The following is a 25280-nucleotide window of genomic DNA, read 5'->3' as shown; positions in this document are numbered from 1 at the left end:
GTTCATGAGGCGCCCGCTCTTGGTCAACTTCAGCTTTTCGTAGTCAGTCCAAGGTAGCAGGAGTGGGACTTCGTGTGACGTGCCATATCAAAATCATAAGCACTACGACTCAGGGAGCACCTTGGGAGCACCAACTATTAATCCATTATCACATCCGCCTCGGTGACTGACAGGAGCTATATGTTTTCAGTGTACAGCCACTTCAAGGGGCATATGGTGTAGCTGGTTATCACATCCGCTTAGCATGGCGCTGAGTGCGGGGGGTCTCCGGTTCGAGTCCGGATTTGTCCACATTTTTACCCTCCCTCATTCGCTCGCACTACACTTAGCCTCAATGAACGTTTTGCTGGTATGCATAAGGGTATTACCACCAGGGAGCTGCAAGGACATGCGTCCGAATGGCAACCTCTCCAGCTGAAGTCGAAGGCTGAATATTTATTTCGAGTGGATGCTAGGAAGACTGCTAGAGGGCTACTGCGTACATTCCGAGAAGTAGTGGAGTGAGAGGTGATAGTATATGCCACATGAAGAGGAAAACGAAGATGAGATGAGCGGTTACAGTTCGCAAACGAGTCCTAAATCAATGAAATAGCCACAAGACGGCTATATGCGCGGCACCCAACAACAGCGAGATAACGAACGAGTCCACGAGCGTCTCGACGACTGCGACTGATAGCATGATGGCGAAGACAAGCGGATGAGAGTGCAGTGAAGTGAGGGATACCGCCTACGTGAGCACGTCGGTCACGTTAGCTGAACACTCACGCCAACGTATTACAGAAAGGCAGGATACGCACCTTCGCAGCCAAAACCACACTCTTCACCGCCTGCACGCACGGCGCCCTCCCCCGCGGCCGTGCGGACGCGGGCCCAGGCAGCATGTGCCACACCCGGCCGAGCGTCGTACGGGACGCCTCGTACGGCGTCCGCGTGCTGTGCATGACGCGCGCCATGTCGTCCCTGTACGCCGCCGCGTCCATGTCGGCGGTTTCGGGGTGTTTCTCGGTTTCAGCTGTCGGCGTCCGGGTTTCTTCTTCTTCTTCTTCTTCCTCCTCAATCCCGTCGTAGAAGCGCTCGTGATCGTCGTCGTCTCGGATGCTGCTGTCCTGCGAGACGCCGGAGGAGGCAGAGGCAGAGCCCATCGTGAGCATGCCGAGGGGCGGCGGGGACCGGCGCGGTGGTATGTGCGCGTGTGCGTGTGTGGGGCTGTGGTTGTTGGCCGAGGGAGAAGTGGTGGCGGAGACGGAGGACCGCGGGACGGGGACGAGGTAGCCTGCGGAGGAGGCGGTCGCGTCTGGTGCGACTGGGTTGAACTGCAGTGGATCGTGGCTTGTGAGTTGTGTATGCGGAGACGCGAGGAGGTGGGAGAGCGTACTCTGCCTTCTCGAATCGCGCTGAGCACGCGCTCGCACGAGGGCCGCAGGGACGGGTTCACGTTGAGCAGGCTCTCGAGGAGGATCAAGAACGCGCGGGGGAGGTGCCGTGCCTCGAACGCCGCGCCCATCGACGCCGACGAGCGGAACCTGTCGAGCGCCATAATCAAATAAGCATTTTTGCTGAACAACACGATCACAGTAAGTTAACGGTAACCACGCACCCAGGATACGCCTGCACCTCCCTCTCCAGCCTATCCATCTTATCCGCATCATCCGCCGCGCTCGCCTCGCCGTCGGTCGCGTAGCGGTACGGCAGGCGGAAGAACAGGATCTTGTGCAGGATCATGCCAAGCGACCACATGTCCGCCTTGGAGTCAATCTCGCGCAGCAGGCCTGTAGCCAGGTCCGGGAGGGACTCGGGGGACGCGTATTCCAGCCTTGTAGATGGCACGCCCGGGTTAGCTTTTGGGTTCATGTGGTGGCCCGCGAGGATGGCGAGGACTTACGTGCCGGTGTTGCCTGAGCGGGCGGGCTTAGAAGCGAGCATGTCGCGCGAGGTGCCGAAGTCGGAGAGCATCGCTCGTGGGCTACAAGGGAGGTCAGATGTGAGTGGCGCGTGAGCAGCCTACGACTGACATAGGGACACTCACATGAGCTGGCCCTCGTCCCAGGTCAACAACACATTCCCGGGCTTGAGATCCAGATGCAATATCGAGCGGTCGTGCTGAACGAACCCACTCGCATTAATCACCGTAGCCCTTCTTCGCAATTGGGATGGAAAGAGAGAGAAAAAAACGCACCAAAAACGCCAACCCCTCCGCAACATCCCTAAACAGACTCAACACCTCCTCCGCACTAAACAGATGCACCGCCTTCCACCCTCCCCCTCCCCCTCCCCCTCCCCCTCCCCCCCACACCCATCCCCACCCATCGCCCTCCGCAGCCGCTCGCGCTCCTCCGGCGGCGCGCGCTTCATCGCCCTGAACGCGCGTATGCGCGCCGAGGGCGTCTGCGGATCCGGGGCTGCGGGTGCGGACGCGGGGTCCGCGGGGTCCGCGTCCGCGTCGGTGCCGCCGTGCCCGTGCCGGAGATGCGGGAGCCGTGTGGACCGCCCGAGGCGGATGTCGATGAAGTCGTCGAGCGAGCCGCCTTCGGCCCATTGCATGAGGACGCTATGCGATGGTGTTAGTTAGGATGAGGGCGTAGCGGGCGTCGGTGGTGGTGATGGTGATGGTGATGGTTATGAGGGTGGGATGAGAGGGCGTACTGTAGAGTCGGGACGCGGGGTCCGAATGCGGAGAATTGGGCGGTTTCGAGCCAGGCGTGGTGGTATGTGATGATGTTGCGGTGACGGAGGGTTTCGAGGAGGCGGATCTATACGAGGACGCGTTAGGGTTTGTTCTCTGGTGAAGTTGGGTGTGCTCACCTCGCGAAGGATGCCTATGAGGTAGGAGTGCGATTGTCCGACGGCGATTTTCTTCACGGCGAACTGGCCTGGAGATCATGAGAGGTTAAGCGATCCTTCGCTACCAACCAGCTCGAAGAACAGCTTACCGAGAAGGTTACCGTCGAGGACGTGCTATAGACATTGGCGCTTAGCACACGCTCACGCCAGTATCAAAGGCCAAACTCACCTGACACAAGTACACACTCCCATTCGCACCCATCCCAAGCCTATACTCCTCCTTGAAAAACGCCTTGAAATACCCATCCGCCATCGCCTCCCTCGAGAACCCACGCTCGCCGCCGTCCCCTCCAGCACCTCCACCCGCGCCGCCGCTGTCACTCCTCCCACTCACACTCGGAAGCTGCGGCGGCGGGCTCGACGGGCGCGACGACGCCTGGTTCGCGATCGCGAGCAGCTGGAAATAGTTCTGCGTGCGCGAATGCCCCGCCTGCGGCGTGAGATGCCTGTGCGCCTCGCGCTGCAGCAGGCCCTCGTCGTCCTCGCTGTCCTCGTCGCCGCGCTCGAAGCCCGGCGGCAGGGGCCGGTGGCAGTACGGGCACGGCGACGCGGATGTTGTAGCTACAGGAGCGTCGATCGGGTGCCGGTGGTGGTGGTGATGGTGGTGGCGGAGGTCGCTCTTGGAGGGCTGTTTTGCGATGGAGAGGGCGTGCGAGGTGGGGTTGTACAAGACGACTTGGTTCGAGGCTTGGAAGATGGGCCGCCATTCGGGGTCGAGAGGGGCGAGTGTGACGAGGGCGTGTTGGGGAGACGGCGGTTGGCTGGATTCGTCGAACATGGATGGAGGAGGTCAAGCTGGTACGGAGAGCAATTTTTTGGTTTCTTTGCGAGGATTACGTCGAAGGTTACGTCCGAGCACGTTGTAGTTTATATTCCACTGCCTTTGTGACGTTTGAGTACATGGTGTCTGTGCACGCGGCGACCTGGACCCGATGCCGCTGTGGTAGTATACTCACCCGGTCAGCGCACTTCAGTGTCGTTAAATGTCATGAAAGTGGAGATCAAACACGAGAGGAGGGAGTAAGAGAGGGTCACAGAGGCACAGCCACGACGGACCGAGAACGCGTCGATTGAATTTGAACGCCGCCCGCATGTCCGGACGTTGCCAAAAGGGAGAAAAGGCGAACAAAATGCATGGCATACAGTAAGCCGCCTCCCTTCATCTGAGACCACACACGACCCCTCTCCCCCCGTGGTCATCAAGACTTCGCTCTTTCTACCACCGTTCTTTGTTTCGCTTTTCAGATAGCTTGCGATCACAATGCCCATCCACTACGAGCTCGAGAGGCGTCAGGACAACGGCAACGGCAATGGGGGGAACGGCGGCAACAACAACGGTAATGGAGGCAATGGAGGAAACAACGGCAATGGCGGCAGCCAGTCATCCCAAACGGGCTCACAGACAGGCTCCCAAACAGGCTCGCAGACGGGTTCGCAGACGGGCTCACAAACCGGGACCGCCTCCACCCTCTCGCACATCTCCATCCCCGAAACCGCCGCCGCCGGCCTGCTCACCATCACCCAGCCCCCACAACAGTCCACGTCCTACTACAAAATCGCGCCCTCGAACCCGATCACCTTCGCCTGGAACTTCTCCTACATCCTCGTCACCCCGCAGCACCTCACCGTCTCCGCCGTGTGCGAGAACGGGAACACGTACCCGGTCGGGCCCACCGACGGCATCATCCCGGGAACCGCGACGAGCGTCGTCTGGGACCCGTACGCGTACCAGACCGCCAACCCGAGCCTGCCGCTCGCCCAGGCCAAGTACACGCTGCACATCTGGGGCGACCAGGGTCCGTCTGCGGCGCGCGCGGCGGGGTATCTCTCGCCGAACAGCGCGCTGCAGTTCGCGCTGTATACGCCCCAGGGGTACACGCCTTTGACGAGCGGTACGTGCATAAACTTGTTCGGTAGAGGTTGGGCTAAGTATAGATGGATGATCATCGATTCTTTGCCCAATTAGGCTGGTCGTGTCCGGGTTGTTCTGGCGCTATCCCCGCCTTCGCTGCCAACCCCGCTTTCTCGGGCCTGCTCATCACGCTGGTGGTCATGTTCCTCTCTGGTGTGACTATCATGCGTCGTATCTGAAGGGTGCAGGGAAGAATATGGACTTTAGCGCCGAAAGGGGGGTCGCTGTTAGGACGTTCGCTTACTTCTTTTCTCTTCGTCACTTCTTCATGTTGGACCTTTTTTTGGTGGAAACGATCGGCGGTTAGTCACGGCAAGTAGGCGTGCATGCATGTACATAGTTACGAATGGACTGCGAACTTTCCGAGGATTCTTTGATGCGTCGATGCGTAGTAGTCTTTCTACCTCTGTCTACCTTACTCTCTGGGTGGTGGAGCTTGAGTTTACGATTAGTTTGTCTTCGACGCATTTAGTACGTACTGCATACGTGCTTCGCCTTCATCCGAACTACTTTCTCTCTATACTTGTTGGCTCAGGGGCCTTGCCTATGGGTCTCGATAATAATCATTACGCGCTTATGTAGATAGCTGGAGTACATGTGGCATTGCTTGACTGACGGAGTATGGGTGGTGTGGATATGCAGGTAGTGCTCGGAGCTGGTCCACGGCTGTGGTTCATAGTAATTTCAAGGTAATTTTGATCAAGTTATTTGAATCAGCTCACAGTATTTGAACGTTCGTGGCGATTTTAAGGTAATGTGTGTGCGTTATCATGAATTATTTCCTATGCTTATCCGCGAGTCTCGATCATCTACGTACACTATTGGTGTTGTACTACAAGTTTACGATCGTACTTAAGCCGGTCTCTTGATCACCATTTTCCTGTGTACCAAACTCACTGAGGTAGATGTGTACGGAATTGACACAATTGTTTAGGCCAAATAGTGTACACAGTCCACACGAACATAAAACAGCTATACAAGTTGGACCGCAACGTTCGTTCTGCAAAGATGCTAGGATATTTATACAGGGCGAGAACTTATTTTCGTAAAGACATGGCACCGCGGTGTGGTCACCGTGTTGAGGAAGACGGCTGCAGATGCGATTCTTGTTGGCCGTGTGGCGCCAAGAGGCCCCTTAAGCTTACAAGTGGGGTATTTGGTCTGCGGTGAGTCGTTGGTGCAAGTACTGGTGACTCGACATTGATTTGTCTTGGGGACCATCCTCCTTGTCGATTGCACAAGGTGCGCGTGATCCGTCGTATCCTCGGCCTCGAGGACATCGAGGCATGCATGTTGAGTGCTTGGTTAGTTCGTACTCGGAGTTACATAGGAGAGGCATCAGTATGATGAGCTGGATAGAAATCCGGGTGAACGCGTGAACACTGTGATTTCGCATATCTCGCAGCGTCCTCTGTGCTCCAAGATAAATACATACAATCTTCCTACCGTATGAGGCGCTTCCCTTCTCGCCCATGGCCCCAGATCTTCTGTCTCTTGAAAATGGAGTGCATGTTCCGACAGACGTTGTAAAACTTTTTGAGGCCGCACCGAGACGAAACGGCAGCGATCCCTCGTACGCAAGTGATGGCCGGCGGGAGGATCAAAATGATCAAGGCTGCATTAGTGAGCAATGCGTCCGAGGTGGCGACAACAGTGTTGGATTTCATTAGCTCCTCATAAGCTTCTTTGCAAGGTTACCCAAGGTTACCAACTGATGTCGACGGTGGGTTGGGCTGTGCGTGGTACGGGTTATCGCCGCAAGTGCCGTGTCGAATCGGGGGTTAGGCTCTGGCGTTGTGGGTCCTATCGCTTAATGTAAGGTGTGTTGCCCCAAGTTCAAGACCGATATGTTCTGAACGGCTCTGAACGTGCTGCCGTGATAAAAAGGAGAAAAAGTACGGTTGAAAGGAGCAAAGCCCCTGAGTGATGTGCTGATCCGGGGTAATATGGCGTCAAGGGCCGGAGTGGTTACCAAGTTGGGTGACGTGCCGGTTGATTGATCTGGTGATCGTCACGATTCTCCTCCTCATTATTGTTGTCCCTCTGACGCATCAGTATACTTGCTAGCCCCAATCATTGTCTCTGATCGCTTTCTTTTTTTTCCACCATGTCAATCAATAACTGACTGATGCCGTGGCGAGCTCAAAGACATGACAATAGCCCACTACCGCTAACCATCACCCACCTGCACACCGTCACTTTAGCCCAGACAGGACGTGCCACTTCAACTGTTCGTCGTGACGGACCCAAGTGTTATTTGACGTACCCCATCGATCCAGCCGATTCAGGCGGGCCAGCTGCTGCGCTGGTGTGCTTCTTGCGTTTTGCGGGACACGAGCTCTCGCTTTCTGGCTTGTCTTCGACACACCACCACCCACTGCAGCCGTCTACGACAACCTTGGAGTCGGACTGCTTCCAGTCCCTTGCTCGGGTCTCCACTCTCCTCGGGTGGTATGTTGTCTTGATTTCCTCCTACACACGGCTTCCAAACTGCTAGCCCCCCTCTCCGACGCATTTTTACACCTCATCGTCCATAAGAAGAAGCAACCCTCCAATCGGAGCGAACATCAAGTAGCATCCAGTGACCAGCCATGATTCCCTCCGTCTCGCACAAGTCGCAGTTCAGTGCCCTTCCGCCCGAGAAGGCTAGGGCCATGGAGCGCCTTGTCAAGGATCACCAGATGATCAAGAAGCGCACGAAGCGCACATTCCATATGTTCCCAAAGGGCAACATGGAAGTCAAGGCGGCGAGTGCTGATGATATAACGGCTGTGGGCAGTACGTCTCCTTTTCTTTCCCCTCTCCTTTGCCCGCCATCGTCCTTAGAGCCTTGATATCATATGTTAACCGCTTCCTTCACGTTTCTTCTGCCTATAGCCTCCGGTGCTCGCGATTTCAACCACCTCAATGCCGTCTCTGAAGTCAACGACCTCGCCGTTCCCCGTTCTCGAAAACCCGCCACGTCAATAACGTCCGCCACACCCTCAGCCTCCACGCCATATCCCACGTCTGCCACCTCCGCAAACAACACCTCCGCCCCAGGCTCCGCCAATACCGAGAAATCCGGTAGCGGCTCGTCCACATCCATATCCAACGCATACGGCGGGCTCTCCGTCCCGCAGACGCCCAGCGTGCAGGTCCGCTCGATGAAGGAGTCGATCTCGCAGCTCGGTCTCGGCGGCCAGCAGAACGGGGGCCACCAGCCACTCGCGCTCGCGGGCGGGAACGCGCTCAAGGCGCGCCCGGACCTGTTTGGCTATGGCGTGCCCACGTTTGGCGGGAGCCCGAGCTCGAGCACTAGCAATCTGCTGAGCGTCGGTAGCGGGAGCCGTGTGGCTAGTGCTGCGAGTTCGACGGAGAGTCTGCCTTTGCGGCCGCTTCCGCATCCTCCGCCGTCGGGGTCGTCGAAGCACGGTGCGGGCGCGACGCGGGTTCCGGATGGGTATCTTCAAGTGGGCCCGGGGCCTGGTACGCTCAAGGTGTCGACGAGCGAGCCTGTTGTTCCGAGGACGAGGGCTGTTACGCTCGAGGGCAGGACAGAGCTGAGGGAGCTCGGGCACGCGATGGAATGGAAGGAAGATAGGGAGAGGGCGCAGGCTTTGGCTGCGGTGTATGCGCGTGCGCATGCTCACACTCATGGAGCTTCGCCGCATGGGCCACGGAAGCAGCTGACGCTGCATACTTTCCCGTCCGTGCAATCTATCCCTGAGGAGAAGGAAAAGCAGCAGCAACGAGAGCGTGCGCAGGAGGGAGAGCCCAAGGCTGCGTCGAGGAGCACCACCGTCAGTAACAGCAGCGACAGCCCACCAGCACCACGGGCCTGCAAGCCAAAAGAGCGCAAGGTGCTGCCGCCCCTCCTCATTCCGCCACATCCATCGCGCAGGGACATCATTTTGTGCTCCCCTGAGCCCCTATCACAGCCACAGCCACCGCGACGTCAGCGGGAGGGGTCGCCGCGCCCCGACGACGCGCATCCCGACCCTAGCTTGATCGTTGACGTGTCCCCGTCTACCTTAAAACGGCGCTCCACCCGCAGCCGCACCAACTCAGCACCACTTCTGCCGTCCCCCTCGACGGACCAGCGCACCCACCGGAGGCCAGGTACCGCGCAGACGAGTTTATCGCCCACGACGCGTGGGCCTGTATCACAGTCGCTGTCGCAGGTTCGCTCATCGACGCACGCGCAGACGCATAGGAAGGCTACGAGCAAGTCTGGTGCAGATATGGCTGCGCATGTTTCTTCTGTTCTCCTCACTGTCGAGCCGCCCACCGCCGTGCGGCCTAAAGAGCCTTCTGTGGGCGGCTCCGAGCGCGGTACCGCCGCGACGCCGAACACTCAGCCGCCCGCCTCGCCGTGGAGCCCCGCCCACGGAACCGAATATGTCGCCGCGGGGGCGTCCTCGAGCTCGAGCTCGGGCAGCCGGCCGTACAGCCTGTCCAAGCAGCGGTACGTGCGCCCCGCGACGTCGCACAGCGCTGGCAGCGTCCCGCCCGTGCCCGCCGTACCACATGGCGCGCCCCCGAGCGAGGAGACGATCCGGGAGATGAACGAGGCGGCGGCGGTGCGCATGCGGCGGCTGAGCGAGGTGTCGGTGGTCGATGTGATGATGGCGATGGAGCCTGCGTATCGGCAGAGTGTCGAGCCGCCGATGGGGCTGTCGCCTGCGGCGGTTAGGGCGGCGCAGAGGGCGCAGGTGCAGGTGCAGGTGCAGGCTCAGGCGCAGGCGTCGCAGGTGCCGAGTTCGCCTGTGGTTGAAAGAGATAATGTGGAGCTGGAGCGAGAGAGGCGGGAGAAGGAGAGGAAGGAGAAGGAGAGGCGGGTCAGAGAGGCGAGGGAGAGGGAAAAGAGGCATAAAGAAAAAGAGGCGAAGATCGGGAGCGATGGTGGCAGCAGCCACAAGACCTCGAGCGACGCCGGGAGCGGTGTCGTCCGCATCGACGGCGGGGAAGACTCCGACGCTGGCTCCTTGGTCGTGGAGAAGAAAGACGCGTGGCCGTGGGCGCCGCCCGATGCATGGGCGGGTCCGCAAGCCGCTAGCACCAACGCCAACGCTGGCTCTAACACGAGTCTTCCGTTGGCGGGCAAGCCACTCACCAAGTCACCCTCGCCCGCCACGTCGACCCGGTCCGGCACGTCCGCCAACGCCGCGGCCACCACTACCACCACGTCGTCGTCGGGCAAGTCCATCTTCGGACGCTCGCGCGGGCACAGCGTGAGCGGAGACACCGCGAACGTCGAAAAGCGGGGCGCGCACGCGGGGACGTGGATTCCCCCGTGGGCGAGCTCGAGCTCGGGTTCGAAGACGGCGGCGAGTGGGTATAGGAAGGGCTCGGAGCCGTTCTTGGAGGAGGGTTTGAAGGCTGCTGCTGCGGAGGCGTTTAAGAAGGCGGAGGTGGCTAAGAAAATCGAGGCGGCTAAGAAGGTAGAGGCGGCTAAGAAGGCTGAAGCGTCCAAGAAGGCCAAGGCCGCGCAAGACGAGTATTCGGTCAGGGTGCAGCGGCACGAGGGCGACAAGGGGGAGGAGACGCGGATGGACGATGTGTTGCCCAAGTTGCGGGCGCTCCGACTCAAGTAAAACGCGGTCTCACTCAAGCTGCTGTCGTTGTCTCCTCCTTGTGTTTGTCATCGAAAAATCGCTCACCGGTCCTTACGTCGCACGCCCATATCCGTCCTTGCATTACGCTCGCTACCTGCTACTTGCTTTCTCGTTTCCTTTCCGCTTTTAGCTTCCATTATTTGCTGTTGGCGAACGTCGGCTGCATCTCACTCGCCTACAACTCCAGCCACTTATATCCTTAGACTTCTTCCCGTTCTTTCACTGATCCCCGTCATATCTCACGCTCGCTTTCGCTTTGTCGCCCCTATACCCTGCGCGCGTCTAGCATATCGCCCCAGGTAATCCAGTCGTACCAAGTTTATATCCTGGCTCTCCTCTCCGTTTATTTGCCCATACATACCCTTGTTTCTTAACATTGTTCTGCATGTCTACATTGACGCACGATATCCAAAGATCCTCTACATGCAAGTTCATATTATTATGTGTGTAGGATCCGCGACGCTCCTTATTAGCTGCCCACCGAAGCTGTGTACTATACAGATTAATGCTCAGTAATTTATCGTGAACCATGCGGCCGGCTCAGCTTTCTTCCTTCCTCTGCATTCAAGTTCCCAGTCGCCCACAAACAAGGCGCTAGTGAGCAGCATGACAGGCCGTGGTGCCTTTGATGTCCGGGATCCCCTCTGCTGGAAATGCTGAGCGTCTACTGCATGTACAATGTGGATCCGCAGTTTGAAACGCCGGACGGGAGCAAACTTGGGTGGACCAGGGCCTGAAAGAAGCTTGGAGCTTGGAGGCCCGCGACGCCACTCGATGCCTCCGGGACTGCCTCTGCGAGTTTGATATCCGGAGGATCGAGTATGGGCGCTAAGCTGTAAGTTATGACATGCGCAGCTGAACTCTGTTTTATGGCCTAGGCTGAGTACTGAGCTCAGACGACGATTCAGAAAGCTTATCTGGCCAGACGATTGGGACGCCACTTACGCGGGAGAGGCCGGCTTTCAATTGGGCGTACGGCGGGCGCTAGCTGTAGATGCTGTGAGCAGAAAACAAAGGGTGGATTTCGTATTCTATTCAGCAGTCTTGTTCTTTGTTGTGTGTGCTGTGCGGCACCAGGGGCCGATGGATTTAGATTTGCTTCCGAGATGACCGATAGGGGTAGAGTTAGCGCACGGTTGATGCAATGTTTTGCCGTTAACAAACGAACAAGAAGGCTGGTACTATCAGCAAGTTGATGGTCATCAACCGTTTGTTTCAGAACGTGGAAGGATAAGTCCGCATTTGTTATCGCCTGCCCACAGCTTGCGAACCCTTGTGCGAAGTTCAGAACGGGGAGCGCGGTGCACAGTCGGAAATATCCGCCCCGTTCGGCCGGCATAGCTTAGTCATCTCCGCCGCTCAAGGCCGTCGTTGATGCGGCTGCGTCTTGTTCGTCGCCGTCATCGTTGGCGTGGTCAATCCAGCTCTTCTCCCCACAAAGCCGCCCCAGGACACTGTGAGTTTGTGGGAGCTATACAGCAGATGGTGCGCGAGTTCCCGGACGTCCTACTAAGGTCAAGGGACTATCCAAACGTCAGAAAGAGGATAGATGACGGTACGCGTTCTCCATTCCTCGTCGGGCTATCCGGCACTTTGGGCTGCTGCACAAGGCCCCCCTTCCTTCTAGACGTAGGAATTGCTCTCATGATTGTCATCCACCATGCTGAACGTCACTTCAATTAGGTGCTCCTTGTTTCCAATCGTTGTTATCTCGACATGATCATCCTGTGCCGCGGTGTACAAGTACTCATCCGCTCACTCGTCCCCGCCTTCTGAGCCCCTCTCTGCCTATTCCCCGTTGCCTCCTCTCGCATCCATTTCGCTTGCTTTTGCTCATTCTCTTGGTCTCCATCGTTCTCCAGAACCATGTTGGTCGCGTACGCCACTCTCCGAGTCCGAGGCTGTGAACCGGTGCTGCTGTGCGAGCGCCTTTTCTCCGCCCGGTCACTGTCGTCACTGCATATTCAAACAGAGCACGCACCGTTCTCCAGTCGTTCACTGCTCGTCTGCCTCGCCTCCGAGCCACTAACGTTCCGCGGCCCCGGTACTGTATCAGGCACCACTCCGGCGAGTTTGTTGGCAGGAGCACATGGCAGTGATCGTCCGCTCGGACGAGACCCCCCTCCTCCGTCCCTCGTTCAATATTCACCGTTCAGGGGTGGTCCCCTCCTTTTGGGACCGCCTTCCTAACGGAAGCTTCTGTGTGCGATCGGTGTACGTTATACGCACTGGAAGTTGTTGTGGCACTCAATTTTCGCCTTTGATGTGCGTTAAGCTTCTAAATTAGAGCCAATGAGCACATCCGAGGTCTCGAGAGCAGAGGCGGTGACGCAACAGGCAGACCTTTAAAAGCGGGCACGCGGTGCTTCACCAGTCCTCCACCACACATCATCCCCGCCGCCTCCTCCTCCTTCCGCCCCCCAACGACTCTGCATGAACACCGTCCCTGCGCATACCCCTCCCCAGTACGAGCTCGAGGTTCGAGTTCCGCGCGTCGCCGTTTGACATGGCCTTCTACTAGGTACACCAGATCGTCTCCGAAGACGTCCCCCGCCAGAAATTCCTCCAACGGGAGCTCGTCGTCCACCACAGCTTCCGCCGAGCTCGCACTGCAACGCCAGTACATGCGCGAACATTGGCAATCGGGGTCAGGTGGCGTCCACGATGGCGGGCCGATCTCCCTGCAACCCGTCGATGCGATGTACTCGCGCCCTGCCACATCGGGCAATCTCCCGGACGCGATGAATTCCTCGCCTGGGGCGGTGAGTTCATTCCAGCGGTTTGCGGTCTAGTATTTGATCTGACGGCCTCTCAATAGTATCCCGCTTTCGGCGACATTGGGCAGGAAAGGGAGGGGTACTATCAACCATCATATCCAGTACGGAGTTCCGAATGGATTCTCCCATAGTACGACAGCTGGCTGACTTTTTGGTTTTTGTACTTCCCACTAGCCAAACGCTCCTTTACCTCCTACAACCCCTATCCGAGTCGGGAACCAACGACTTCCATACGACCCTTACGGCTCGCATCACACCCAACAACCACACCAACAAACGCATCAATACCCGCCTACAGCATCGAGCAGTCGCCTCCCGCTGGCCGTGAACCCGACGCCGAACATGACCAACATACCCCATCAGTCTCAGTCTCCGGTCGGTTCCTCATCTTCCCTTGTCCCATTCCACGAGCGCTTCATGACATACGACCAACAGCGCTTCGATCCCCTTTACAAAGTCAGCAACCACAGGAACGCGCCAAACGCCGCTGTCGTCGCGCCTAGCCCTCCCGCCGTCTTTGTTCCTGGTGCTGGTGTTAGTGCTGGCGCCGGCGCAAGCACTTCACACAGCCACACAGGCTGGCCCGCCCCCGTTGCTGCGCCACAGGGCGCGTATCCTCACCACCCTCAGCAACAGCAACAACAACAGGTGCCGATGGGCTACGCCCAGAGCAGCAGCGCGTATCCACAGGGACACCACGGACAGCAGCAGCAGCAGTACGGCCAAGGGTACTCGCAATGGCAAGGCCAGGGTCTTGGCCACGTCCGCAGTGGATCGTCGTCATCGTCAAACCAGTCGGCGGCGTCGCCGCAGAGCTTTGTGTCGCACAGCCTCAGCCCTGTATCGCCTGGTCCTAGCGCGTACCATGGGTTCCCGTCGACTCAGAACCAGAACCAGAACCAGAATCGGAATCGGGGTCACAGTCGGGCGACGCAGTTCAAGGAGGTGCCCCAGCGCGACTACGAGAAGCGGGGCGGGATCTTCAAGGAGGCGCCGCAGCCGTCGATCGTGTTCCGCGAGGTCGGCGCTGGCGCGGGCGTTGCGGGGGTGAGGCTGGCGAAGCTTGAGAATCTGGCTGAGCCGGATGAGGAGGTGACGGGGGGGATGAAGACGAATCAGACGATGCGTGTTAATGTGAGCGTTTCTCCCCTATTCTGTTTTTTTTTTGGTTTTATTATGTGTTATTGGTGCGCGTATGCTGACGCCTGTGTGTTTTGTGTGTGTAGTGGCCCGGCTACGACAAGTGGGAGTCTCAGCTGCCCGGTCGGGACGACAGGTCGCCGAAGCGGCCCTTGTCGCGCCGTAAGCTCGCACGGAAGATTGCGCATAAGATGAGCGAGTTAATCAAGGTGGGTATCGGTGACATAGGCATCAGTGTTTCTTTTACTGACTACTACGCTCACCCTTTGCAGGCGCACGAGAACCAGCGCTGTTCGGAACAATATTTGCGCTGGAAGGTCGGCGGGCACGACGGGCTCAGGCTGGAAGACCTGTACCTCGTCGAGCTGCAGCATATTTCGCAGGGCAGCTGGCGTCCTGTGATTCATGTTCGTGCGGATCGTGTGGCTTGAGCGTCTAATGGCGCCCGCATACACCCAGGGTCTTGCGACTTATACTATCTTTGATCTCTTTTTCGTTTCTGTTTTCGTTTCGTTTATGAATTTCGCAGGGTGCTGATATCTATTTCCTTTGAGTGGCTTCTGGCCGCTTACGTCTGTCTTTGATGTTTACGACCGCTTGTCTGCATAATTTATTTCCGCAGGCTCAAGTTTCATGTTTTGGCTCCCGTTTCGTACATCATCATCAACACTATAACCATAATAACTGCATCATTATCACGTTCATCTCTGGCTACGACTCCTGACCGTTCTGATTTATTGTTCATAATATTGTCTGCCTCTTCGTTTATGATTTACTTATACCGGTTTCATCTACTTTTATAGTTACTAGCATTGTCAGAGTTTCTTTGCACGTCTCGTTATATCTTACAAACACACATGGAATAAATGGATTTTAAACCCCAGTTTTACTGCTGCGCGCGACTGGAGAAGCAACAAAACAATTATGGCTGCTCACTCGCCACGGCAGGTGGAGTAAGCGCCCAACACCACGTGATGACAAGTTCCGTGGTTCCCGGAGCAGGTTTTCGCAGACGCGCAGACGCGCGTGGTCTTGATCACTCTCACCTCCATCCTCCCCTCCATCTCGATGCGGATATCCATTAAGCAGTGAGTTCTCAAGCCAATAGGTGAGTATGCTAGACATAGCCTCAATCATGAAGCTAATCTTCCGCCCCTAATTCAATCCAAACCGGGCTGTTGTAGATCTCGACTAAACATTTGTGCTAACCCAACGCTCCATCGTTCCCCGATCATCCCTCCACGCGGCCATGGCGCAAGACAAGCACCCGTCCCGAGCCTCCGAAAACATGCGTCTTCCTTCTCTGAGGTTCCATCTCGCCTCCCCTCTGCCCTCTGGCGCCCTGTTTGGCCCGCGGCTGGGCACCCTGACGCTGCACAGGTATGATGGCGCCGGCAGAAACACGAACGCGAACACGGATCCAGCAGACAGTGATGGATCGGCGAATGCTGCGGAAGAAGAAGGTACACAGATTGAGCTGCCTACACCCGGATTCTTGGTGTGCACGTCGCGGGGCGTCGTGCCTCATCTGTCGCGCGACCACTGCAATGCGGCGTCGGCGGTGCACTGGGTCCATGTTCCTTTCGAGTCCTTGTGAGTTCTGTTCTCTGAACATTGTATTCTTGTTGTTTCCGGCTTTGTGGTTTCCGGACGCCACGCGACACCTTGGCGACACCTTACCATATCCACCTTCGCGACATGTCGTCGTCGTCGATGTCATCGCCTGCACCGCATCTACTTCTCTGGCTCTAGTGTCTCGACGAGGACTTATTGACCAATCCACCCAGTTTAGATAACTCGCCACCGGTACCTACGCTGCAGGGCGGTGACACGCCGCTGCATTCCTTCTTGGGCTTTGATAAGGCCAAGCACGTCGTCTCGATGTCGATACGGGATCCGCACGATGTGCGCGAGATGCCGCCTAATGGCCCGAAACATCTCACAGCCAAGTGCGTCAGAGGCGTGCGCAAGGTTTGTGCCTGCTCACTTCGTCACTTTCCTTTTCCCCTGCCTCCCTTCATTTCACTTCGCAAGCGCCCGTTTACAGGCGCCCATAAAAATCATTTTTGAGTTTTCGATGTGACGTGATCGTCCTAAACGGAGGTTGATTTTCCCCGTCGCTTATATGTGATTGTACACAGGTTACGCTAGATGACTGGCGCAGGTACACCAGCGCCACGCGACCTGACATCGTGTTCGCTCTGAGCGACACGCCGTTCACACCGCCTCCTTACTCGCAGAAGCGCCTCACGAAGAGTATCGAGCGTAGTGCTGAGTGGCTTGCGGATCTTCTCCGCCCCGGGTCGACGGCAACACAGCCCCAGGACTCGCAAAGCACGCACCCGTTGAATGTGTTCGTGAATATGGCGGGTGGACACGCTATCGCAGCGCGCGAGGCGTTCGCGCACGGGCTCGTGGAGCGTCTCTACGGGAAAGACGCGGAGGTGGTGAAGCCCCTGAAACGACTCGACGATGGCGTGTGTGGGTATGCGTTCGATCTCGCCCCGCTCCGGCACGCTGCACCTCTCCCAGTTGCGGCCATGGCACCTGATGCAGCTGAAAACGACGAGGTCTCGAAAGCGCTCGACGAAGTCACAGACAAACTTGGTGCAACGTCCCTGATCACAGAAAACGCAGTAGCAGCTCTCAAAGAAGCGCCAACACCCAATCCACTGCCCTCTTCCGCAACGCAAGTTATTCCCCCTCAATCGAACGACGTCAGCCACCATTCCTCGCGTGCAGAAACGTCCTTGCACGAGCTGCTCCGCGCCTCGCTCGAGCCCCTCCTGCCTCAAAAGCCACGCCTCGCGACGGGCTCACAGCTCCCTCACGAGGTGCTCGCCCTGATCATCGACGTCGGGATCGACGTCTTCGACGCCACCTGGGCGGTGCAGGCTGCCGGGTGGGGCGTCGCCCTCGATTTCAAGTTCCCCGTGCCCACGTCTGCGCCCCCACATTCCCAGCCTCAAACCCACGATCACGATCACGATTTCAACCGAGATCAGTCTATGCTGTCCCTGGGCGGTGGGCTCGTGCGAGAAGATGGGAAGCGTGATATCGGGCATGATCTGTACGCGGACCGGTACGCGAACGATTTCTCGAGGTTTGCGGATTGTTTTGCTGCCAGGTGCGATTCTACAAATACGAAGAATATCGTCGCCGCCGTCGACTTGGCGGGAGAAGAGACGCAACCAACTTGTCCGTGCATCGCGTGCTCGCCGCGCACGCCAAGGAGGCATACTATACATAGTAAGGTCGATTTTCATTCTTACCCTGCCGCAAGCGAGGGCGGCGGCGAGGAGAATGCGGAGTCCAAGAGACACGAGGAGTATAGACCGCCGTTCACACGTGCGTATCTACACCACCTGCTGCACACACACGAGATGTCAGCGCACACGGTGCTTGTTGCACACAATCTCGCGGTGCTCGATGCATTCTTCGCTGGCATCAGAAGCGTTCTTGGATGCGGAGGCAGGGCTGGTGAACAGGTGGATGGTGATGATCACGGTCGAAGCAGTGAGGCCTTCGAGGAGACCGCTGATCGCTTCTGGCAAGAGGTGCGGAGGTTCACGGAAGTGTACAGCGGGAGCATGGCGCTGTTCGAGGAGGCGAGGAGTCATTGGGGTTCTGTCGATTATGCCCGTGGGAAGGGGCGGTTGACGAGGGAGAGGGAGGTGCAGTCTACACCTGGATCGGATATTGCATAGTCGGGATAGAAAATATTAAAGGGCGCTTGCGATTCTGTAGTTGCAAATCCCCTAGCAACAGCTGGTGGGAGAGTGGCCGAGCTGGTCAAGAGCACATTGACCTATGGTAGAATGCTTCTAGATACTGGTCTCCCGTTTTCGCACAACCATCTTCACTTGGGCATAATCATCTTCACTTTGTACGCAACCATCGTCGTTTTGTACAAGACCACCTTCATCTTTTGACAAATGATCATCAGAAAGTCTATGTCTGCCATGGAAGTTTCCATGTAATCTGGCACCTCCCATCCTGACAGTGGGAGACGTCGAGGTGACCATCATTCTAGCTGCATTTTTTCGTCAGAGTCTTGTTCCCTCGTGGTTGATGACTCTAAGAGATCCGGGGATATTGGATTGAAACGATGAGATGGTTGAGCAGATGTCATCATGATTGAGGCTGAGACAGAAACACAAAACATCTTCTTCTCTAACATATGAAACCGTTCAAAAATAGTGTCACACCGCACTGCGGGCTCAGGCATAAAAGGCCAGCGAACGCACTTGCTGATGGAAACCAACTCCGAGTCCATAACAAGGACAGACACTCAATATGCCTTTCATCTCGAATTCCCCGGCTTCAATATTAATACCTTATCTTAACAATTTTCATGGAAATAGCTACCTAGCTGGTGAGCAAGTGTAAACAACTATAATCATTAAATGCTCCTGATGAAGTGGATTTAATGCCGTAGTGGCCGTTTTTGCTGTGTCCATTTACAACTACGGCAAGTCAAAATATGCCACATTGACCTTTTTCCATAAAATTAAAATTGTGATACCCTTCAAACAGCGCTTGACCTAGATCAAGAGGTGAGGCTGAGATTCTCTATATAGCGCGAGAACTGTCTTTAAAAATGAAATGCATTAGATATCGCTGATATGGGTGTGTATTTGTTTTTCTTTGATGCTGCAGAATAATAATAATGATGTTTGTCGTCTTGGTTTCTTAGCAATACCGAAAATCCACCATGTCATACTGTTACCTTTTTGTGAGTGGCCTACACGTTCTTAATGACCCATCAGAAATAATTGAGATCTTCAAGCTTCGCTACGTTGGATTATTAGTCCCTCTGTAAGCCATGATACAAGCCCCATCTACTTCATACACATTGATTATTTGTTCATCCATCAGAATCTGGACTAGTTCGTATCTTTATATCCGTGATTCTGCACGACTCGGAGGCATTGACATCTCTGCAGTTTTTACGATCCCCATCTTACTATCAGATAAAGTAAGCAGGCAGTTCAAGTATAATTGCATGAATATCTATGGATGCACCTTTTATAGACGTCAGTATGCGCACGGTCTTCTCATGCTTGACCGTTATGTTGAACTGCCCGATGGCAAATCCGTTTTTACAGGTGTAAGTCAGATTCTCTTTGACGTGTGCTTGGTTATCATGTGCACAAGGTACTATCATGGATATCTTATATGGGTATGTTCTCCCAGTTGTGTTGATCATGGTCATTCAGGGTAACTTCAGGAATTAATTTTTGCTCATTAAGCTGATGCAAGGATTACAGGAGTCATGTCTGCCCGAGTTTGTGCGCTCTACGAAAACTCGAAAAAAGTAGTTGTCTCTCTCTGCGGCGCTTTCATTGCTGTGCAGCTGTTATATACTTCAACTGCTGTCTTAGCACTTTTTCCGCCTTACACTTATACTGGTGCGTACCCCAGTTATGCCCGGTTTTTCCTTTGAAGAATATTTGCCTTGATCAGTGCAAGAAGGAGTAATACTTGGTATCCGGGAATGTGTTTCCTTATCTCCCCCCAATTCCTCATTTTGGATTTTCTATGCCATCGGCAATGCATTCATCTGCGTATATGAGCTTCTGCTCATTGCAATGCTCGTCCACCGTTCAGTGGTGCACTTGAGAGAACACGGAAGATCCGGCTCCCCTCCAAAACTGAAAGGATTAATGAAGCTGCTGATGGGTCAAGGTTTACTGTACTTTGTATGGTAAGCGTGTGTCTTCATTCCCTATGCTGATATACAGTAAAACTATTTGTTTAGGGTGTTCGCATATGAGGCTCTGTGCACAATAAGTGTCATACCACTGATATACCCTTGGGTAAGCTCCACGAAGATGACTTCGTATTCCGTGGAGATGTCACTAAGCAATCCTACAATAGGGTTCTAGTGAAGCGGCGAATATTTCTAATGCTCTCAGTTCGGCCCTCAGCACTGGACTTCCTTGTGTTTTAGGGCCTTGGCTAATCCTCTCTATTCGACAAAATCATCAGACTCATATCAATGGAGATACTAGCGTCGCTAGAGATACAGTTAGCACTGTGGCATTTGCAGGGCCAGTATCAGTTCTCAGCGAGCCAGGGGCGTCAACAAATGGGCCTCCTGTTCGGGAGCACACTGGCGGGGATCAAGCTTGTTGAAACGTTGACGCGGACGAGCCTGGATATCACTGTCAACGCTCTAACACACATTAGTAATATGGTCAGTCTTTTAATTCTCGTCTCTATTTAGTTCCCTTGGGCTCTTCAAACCTATTTAATTGGTAGATCCTTGCTCAGAATGTTATAACCGTCTTTTCTGTTTATATTTAACTATTCGTTGTAAGAGTATTTTAGACCTCTTGTCAAACCCTTGTCCCGTGTCCCGCCTTACTGTATTCACTTTATTGCTGTAATAAACGTTCCACCCTCGAATTTTCGAGTGCTATGTTGCCTTGTAATCTTAGGGATATTGCTACCAGTAATCCATGTTCCCCTCTGAAAGCGTCAGCCTCGTTTGCATTTGTTTCATCCTGGTCGTCTTGTACACGTCTGGTTTTGCAGCCTTTCGGTCGCCAACCAAAAGTCAGGGGCAATGCCCAAAATAGCAAGTTCACATTGTTCCTCGCCCTTTCCTTCCCGCTCCCTCCGCCAACCACACCGCGTATCCCGGAGGGGCACTTGACACAGGTCGGCGCATGCCAGATAGCCTCTGCTCGTAGAAAAAAGCGATGAAGCTGAACCATGTTTCTCTGGTATCGTCGTGTTCTCGCATCAAGACCGCGCCTCTGCATCCACGGCTAGGCAACGCTGTCAGATGCTTTCACTCCTCAACACGCTGCTCCACTTCGAGGGACTATTACCAGGACCTTGAGGTATCACCGGACGCGACGAAGGTGGAGATCAAGGTGCGGTGTTTGCCTGCGCGTACTTGTCGCTCGGACTGTGGGCTGACAGCAATATGATGTCACCAGGCTAAGTTCTATGAGGTGAGCGCGTCTCCGCGTTCCGAACACATCGAGACATGCCAATAGCCGACTCACGCACCTCTCACTCACCGTGTAGCTGAGCAAGAAGTATCACCCTGACGTGGCAAAGGATGACAAGTCGCGAGACAAGTTTGTTTTGGTGAATCAGGCGTACGGGGAGCTGATGAACGACGCGAAGAGGTGTGCTGTCTTTGTCCTGTGTCCATTCCTCTCCACCCTTCTTTCTTTCTCTGTTCTGTCAGTCATGCATTTGGAGACATGCAGGTCAACTGACACCACCCCTATACATTAGATCAGAGTTCGACAGCAGACTACGCGCCCGACAATCACACAGCCAGCCCGAACCCTCCTTCGTACGCACACGATCCACGTCCTTCTCCAACCGCTGGCGCACGACCCCTCCTCCCTCACAAGGCCCTCGGTACCCGTACACGCCCCCGTACGCGCGCGCACAGCAGGCGTACGAGCAGCGTCAACGCCAACAACAGCACGACGGCACGCACACTGGCCATGGCCATGGCCACGACCCACACCCGGGACAGGGGCAGCAGCAGCACCACAGACCACACGACCACGTCTTCGAGACGCACCGGATGCACAAGTACCAGTACTACCGCCCGCCGCCGGGACAGACAACAGCGGGAAGCTACACCTGGTCGGCACACGACCCGTTCTCGAGCCCGTGGGTGCAGCGCGCGACGGGGAAGCGCGCCGCCGGAGCTGAAAGTGGAAGTGCAAGTGGAAGTGGAAGTCACGGTGGGGCGAGCGGTGCCAGCGGTGACGTGCCCCCCGGCCCTGGGTCAGGTAGACCGTACGGGCACAATCCGTACGCGAACGACCCACCAGGCGGCGGTGGGACTGGTGCCACACCCAGGGGATCGAGCGCACGAGCACAGCAGCAGTCGGCACACGACGCGGCCGCGCGCGCGAGCCCTTTTGGGCGGATGGTCGTCGCGCTGGGTGCGGCTACGCTGATTATGGGGCTTGCGCAGTGGGGCGCGCATGGCTGATGCGTTCACAGAGGCTGGGGCTGGGACGCTGTTTACCGTACGGGGGGTATGGCGATTGGTAGAGCGATGTCTAAACTAACACGGGTAGATATGCGTTTAGCTATATTTCGTCATCTTGTAGACTAGCCAGAACATCGATCGATTTAATATAATACGACGTGTGTATCCCGTCAAGTCGACCTACCAACCCTCACACCCTCACCGCACCCTGCTCAGAAGCAGCAGCAGCAGCCTCCTTCGCAGCTCTCACCTCCCCAGGCGCCATATCCCTCACAGCGTCCCGCACACCCCTGCGCCACGTCCCGAGCTCCCGCTCCAGACGCGCAATCGTCTCCCTAACGCCCCTGCCCACCTCCCCGCCCTCGTTCTGCCGCCCAAAGCCGACGAGCAGCTCCTCCCGCGCGCGGATGAGCGTCTCGCACGCGAGCTGCAGACGGCGTTCGCCCGACGGCGGGAACGAGGAGGATTGCGCTTGGTTGGCTGATAGCGCTGTACCGGCCGACGGCGACGGCGGCGGGACCGAGGGAGCGGGCAAAGGCTCGGCAGCAGGCGAAGGCTCGTCAACAGCAAGCAGCTTCCCCAGCGTCGCGAGCGCCATCGCGCGCACGGGGTGCCCGGGGCTCAGCACAGCGGCCACGCCAGAGACGTAGCGCGACGACGCGCGCACTGTGTCGTCTAGCAGCTCCTGTTGCTGCTTCTGCTGCGACGCTGCCGAGGCGGGATCGCCATTCTCTCCGGATTCCGACCTGGCTCTGGCGAGGGAGAAGGCAGCGGTGAGGAGGGAGAGGTGCAGCTCTGTGAGCGCGAGGAGGGGGTGGGTAGATGGGAGGGCGCCCGCGGCGGTGAGGATGCCGGAGAGGTTGGTTGTGAGCTGGAGGGCTTTTTCTGGGTCTATGGTTCAAGGATTGAAACTCAGTAACCGAGAACGCAACTTTGAGAGGGCAAAGGGGCACGTACCCTTGTCTCGCAGCGCCGTCGCCTTCTCGAGCCCCTCCTGGCTCACATTGATCGCGTCGAGAATCGACTCGGCCGTCGTCATCGAGGCCGAAAACCCACACGTATTGCATCTGCCGACGACGAGCTCGTCCCCTGCGAACGAAAAGGGCGAGTCAGATCTCAAGCTCAAGTCCGAGTGCTACCACACGCCTTCACACGGCGAAGGAGAACGCACCGGCAGAATAAACAGACGCCACACCCCCGCACCGCTGCGCGCACCACACCGCGCTCCGCGGATCGATCGTCGTCGCATCTTGCGGGCGCGCGCACAGCGTGCACGCGCACGTGAAGCAGTACGTCTCTTTGAGCGCGCTCTGCCGGATCGGCTGGGGGAGCGTCGTGTCGATGTAGGATGTGAGTATCTGCGCGGTCGCAAGCGCTATTAGCGTTCCCTCTCGTTGTGATTGTAATACGGCACGTGGGCACGGCGTACCTCTGTGTCGGGCTCGATGTCCTTGATGGCCACGACCTGCATCTGCGGCTCGAGTTTCGCCGGGGTGGATGCGGTAGACGAGCGCGGGAAGACGACGACGGCGTTCGGGTCGCACGAGTGGTTGATGAGCGCTATCAGCGGGGAGACGGAGACGCCGATGGGTGCGAGAGCGGGTGTGGCCAGCGTGAATGAGTTCGAGGTAAACTGCGCGCAGCAGCATCAGACGCCGTCCAGACCCTGTAGGGATATGGGTGGACTCACTCGGGAGGTAAGGTCGACCAAGTCTCTAGCAGAGGTAATCCCAAACGCTGTTAGATCTCCGGGGGACGAGAGACCGAGGTAGCGGACGATGGAGTGGGCGAGGTGTGTGTGCGACTCGAAGGACGATGGGTGCAGCGAAGAGCGGTCTTGAAACCAAGGGTCAGAACCCGCCTATGGGCTGTGGAACGACGAAGAAAACACATACGAGACTGCATCGCGTCCATCTCCTTCACCCACGCGCTCTCCGGTCCTTTCTTTTGTCTATCCCGCAGCGCGCGTCCCATGCACCTGACGGCGTCGCTGGGCACGGCCAGATCGGCGGAAGGCGCCGCCTTGGCCCAGTTCTGCAGGGCTCCGCACTCGTGCTTGTGGAGGCGCCAGTCGCTCTTCTGGCATTCCTAGAGAAATAGCATGAGCTCACGAGTGCCGCGAGACCTGATGATGCAGCTCGGTGTGGTCGAGGAACGATGGAGACACGAGCACTTACAGCGTCGCAGTACCGCACCCTCTGGCATCCCGTACATCTCTTCAGGGGGTTCTTCGGAGCGGCATTCGCGCAGTACGAGCAGGCGGTGTCGAGGTGTGGTATAGACAGGACATGGACGTGCGGACGGACGGAGATCAAGACGGTGCCTATAACTTGGTATAAGAGGGTTATCGAAACGAAGATAGTGCATATTGCTTACCAGCTCTAATGCCCTGCTTGGCCCACAAGCCCCTGCCGCACTGCGGGGTCGAGCGGACCTCGAGCGCGTATGGGAGAGCACTGTACAGGCCTTGATGCTCATACTTGGTCGAGGTGTCGACTGTGCGCTGAGGCTCACCTGGGTGCTCAGCGACCTCGGAGGCTGGTGCTGCCGTGCCGCTTGCGGAGGGTCCTGGGTTGGGCACAGAGACGAAGGATTTGTCCTTTGACTGGCGTTTTGCTTTGAGTGCGGCGAATGACATTGGGATCGATTATTTTGGTCGAGTCACGTCAAGGAAATACCTAAAGAGTAGAAGGAGCCGTTCTAAGTGTCTTGAACGCTGGCGAAGATGATGGAAGGAAGTCAGGGGCTTTGAAACATTTCGGCGACTTCCGAGCAGGAGAAAACAAATCATTTCCAAGCAGTTTGTCTCCAGACACGACGTGGACATGCACCAGCGAACTTTCTGCCGTCCACCCGTACTAATGCACACAACGTTTTCTCCTGAGAGCGTAAGTGACGAGGACGCATTCTCACCGAGCGCAATGCCAGCACAGCTCCCGGTCTTGTCCTGCCGCAGCCGCAGTGTCCAACACAGGACTATAACAACTTTGCTTTCCTCTCCGTCTACCTTCCTCTCACTACATGATTGTCCCACCAGA

At 56.6% G+C, this 25280-nt stretch overlaps 8 protein-coding genes and 1 non-coding gene across 9 annotated transcripts; 7 read left to right on the top strand and 2 right to left on the bottom strand.

Moving 5' to 3' along the window:
• The first annotated feature begins 207 nt into the window (after positions 1 to 207).
• CONPUDRAFT_t101 lies at positions 208 to 291 on the top strand. The gene has a single exon. It is a non-coding gene; the product is annotated as a tRNA-Ala (tRNA).
• Positions 292 to 427: 136 nt separating this feature from the next.
• Positions 428 to 3619, bottom strand: CONPUDRAFT_129539 (kinase-like protein; the record flags this gene model as incomplete). Its single annotated transcript, XM_007774490.1, is given in 13 exon segments — positions 428 to 727; positions 798 to 1313; positions 1376 to 1523; positions 1598 to 1813; positions 1883 to 1963; positions 2027 to 2100; positions 2177 to 2274; positions 2292 to 2548; positions 2644 to 2750; positions 2803 to 2870; positions 2931 to 2955; positions 3011 to 3170; positions 3216 to 3619. The coding sequence occupies 13 exon segments, from the start codon at positions 3617 to 3619 to the stop codon at positions 581 to 583; spliced, it is 2301 nt and encodes a 766-aa protein (XP_007772680.1). The 3' UTR covers positions 428 to 580.
• Positions 3620 to 4043: 424 nt separating this feature from the next.
• On the top strand, positions 4044 to 5450 carry CONPUDRAFT_109836 (uncharacterized protein). The gene is made up of 2 exons (XM_007774489.1): positions 4044 to 4733; positions 4808 to 5450. Exons 1-2 carry the CDS (start codon positions 4103 to 4105, stop codon positions 4930 to 4932), a joined length of 756 nt encoding a protein of 251 aa, XP_007772679.1. The 5' UTR covers positions 4044 to 4102; the 3' UTR covers positions 4933 to 5450.
• Positions 5451 to 7344: 1894 nt separating this feature from the next.
• Positions 7345 to 10329, top strand: CONPUDRAFT_157533 (uncharacterized protein; the record flags this gene model as incomplete). The annotated part of the gene is made up of 2 exons (XM_007774488.1): positions 7345 to 7531; positions 7631 to 10329. The coding sequence occupies 2 exons, from the start codon at positions 7345 to 7347 to the stop codon at positions 10327 to 10329; spliced, it is 2886 nt and encodes a 961-aa protein (XP_007772678.1).
• Positions 10330 to 12774: 2445 nt separating this feature from the next.
• CONPUDRAFT_168247 (uncharacterized protein) lies at positions 12775 to 15146 on the top strand. Its single transcript, XM_007774487.1, has 6 exons — positions 12775 to 12815; positions 12872 to 13112; positions 13169 to 13228; positions 13302 to 14261; positions 14354 to 14476; positions 14540 to 15146. Exons 1-6 carry the CDS (start codon positions 12784 to 12786, stop codon positions 14696 to 14698), a joined length of 1575 nt encoding a protein of 524 aa, XP_007772677.1. The 5' UTR covers positions 12775 to 12783; the 3' UTR covers positions 14699 to 15146.
• Positions 15147 to 15341: 195 nt separating this feature from the next.
• On the top strand, positions 15342 to 18228 carry CONPUDRAFT_168246 (uncharacterized protein). The gene is made up of 4 exons (XM_007774486.1): positions 15342 to 15375; positions 15452 to 15860; positions 16055 to 16238; positions 16409 to 18228. Exons 2-4 carry the CDS (start codon positions 15517 to 15519, stop codon positions 17972 to 17974), a joined length of 2094 nt encoding a protein of 697 aa, XP_007772676.1. The 5' UTR covers positions 15342 to 15375; positions 15452 to 15516; the 3' UTR covers positions 17975 to 18228.
• A 753-nt stretch (positions 18229 to 18981) lies between these two features.
• CONPUDRAFT_76037 (uncharacterized protein) lies at positions 18982 to 20576 on the top strand (the record flags this gene model as incomplete). Its single annotated transcript, XM_007774248.1, has 9 exons — positions 18982 to 19002; positions 19214 to 19245; positions 19302 to 19377; positions 19425 to 19449; positions 19652 to 19678; positions 19878 to 19974; positions 20029 to 20086; positions 20320 to 20466; positions 20532 to 20576. 9 exons carry the CDS (start codon positions 18982 to 18984, stop codon positions 20574 to 20576), a joined length of 528 nt encoding a protein of 175 aa, XP_007772438.1.
• Positions 20577 to 20974: 398 nt separating this feature from the next.
• CONPUDRAFT_157530 (DnaJ-domain-containing protein) lies at positions 20975 to 22242 on the top strand (the record flags this gene model as incomplete). Its single annotated transcript, XM_007774485.1, has 4 exons — positions 20975 to 21151; positions 21218 to 21232; positions 21309 to 21469; positions 21525 to 22242. 4 exons carry the CDS (start codon positions 20975 to 20977, stop codon positions 22240 to 22242), a joined length of 1071 nt encoding a protein of 356 aa, XP_007772675.1.
• Positions 22243 to 22432: 190 nt separating this feature from the next.
• Positions 22433 to 24880, bottom strand: CONPUDRAFT_62727 (SET domain-containing protein; the record flags this gene model as incomplete). Its single annotated transcript, XM_007774204.1, has 8 exons — positions 22433 to 23133; positions 23200 to 23331; positions 23414 to 23600; positions 23672 to 23875; positions 23933 to 24078; positions 24138 to 24330; positions 24420 to 24565; positions 24619 to 24880. 8 exons carry the CDS (start codon positions 24878 to 24880, stop codon positions 22433 to 22435), a joined length of 1971 nt encoding a protein of 656 aa, XP_007772394.1.
• Between the last annotated feature and the right edge of the window lie 400 nt (positions 24881 to 25280).

The sequence above is a fragment of the Coniophora puteana genome (assembly GCF_000271625.1).
Source record: "Coniophora puteana RWD-64-598 SS2 unplaced genomic scaffold CONPUscaffold_12, whole genome shotgun sequence".
In the NCBI taxonomy this organism is placed as follows: Eukaryota; Fungi; Basidiomycota; class Agaricomycetes; order Boletales; family Coniophoraceae; genus Coniophora; species Coniophora puteana.
Note: the sequence above shows the minus strand (reverse complement) of the source record. Positions and strands in the feature narration are given on the sequence as shown.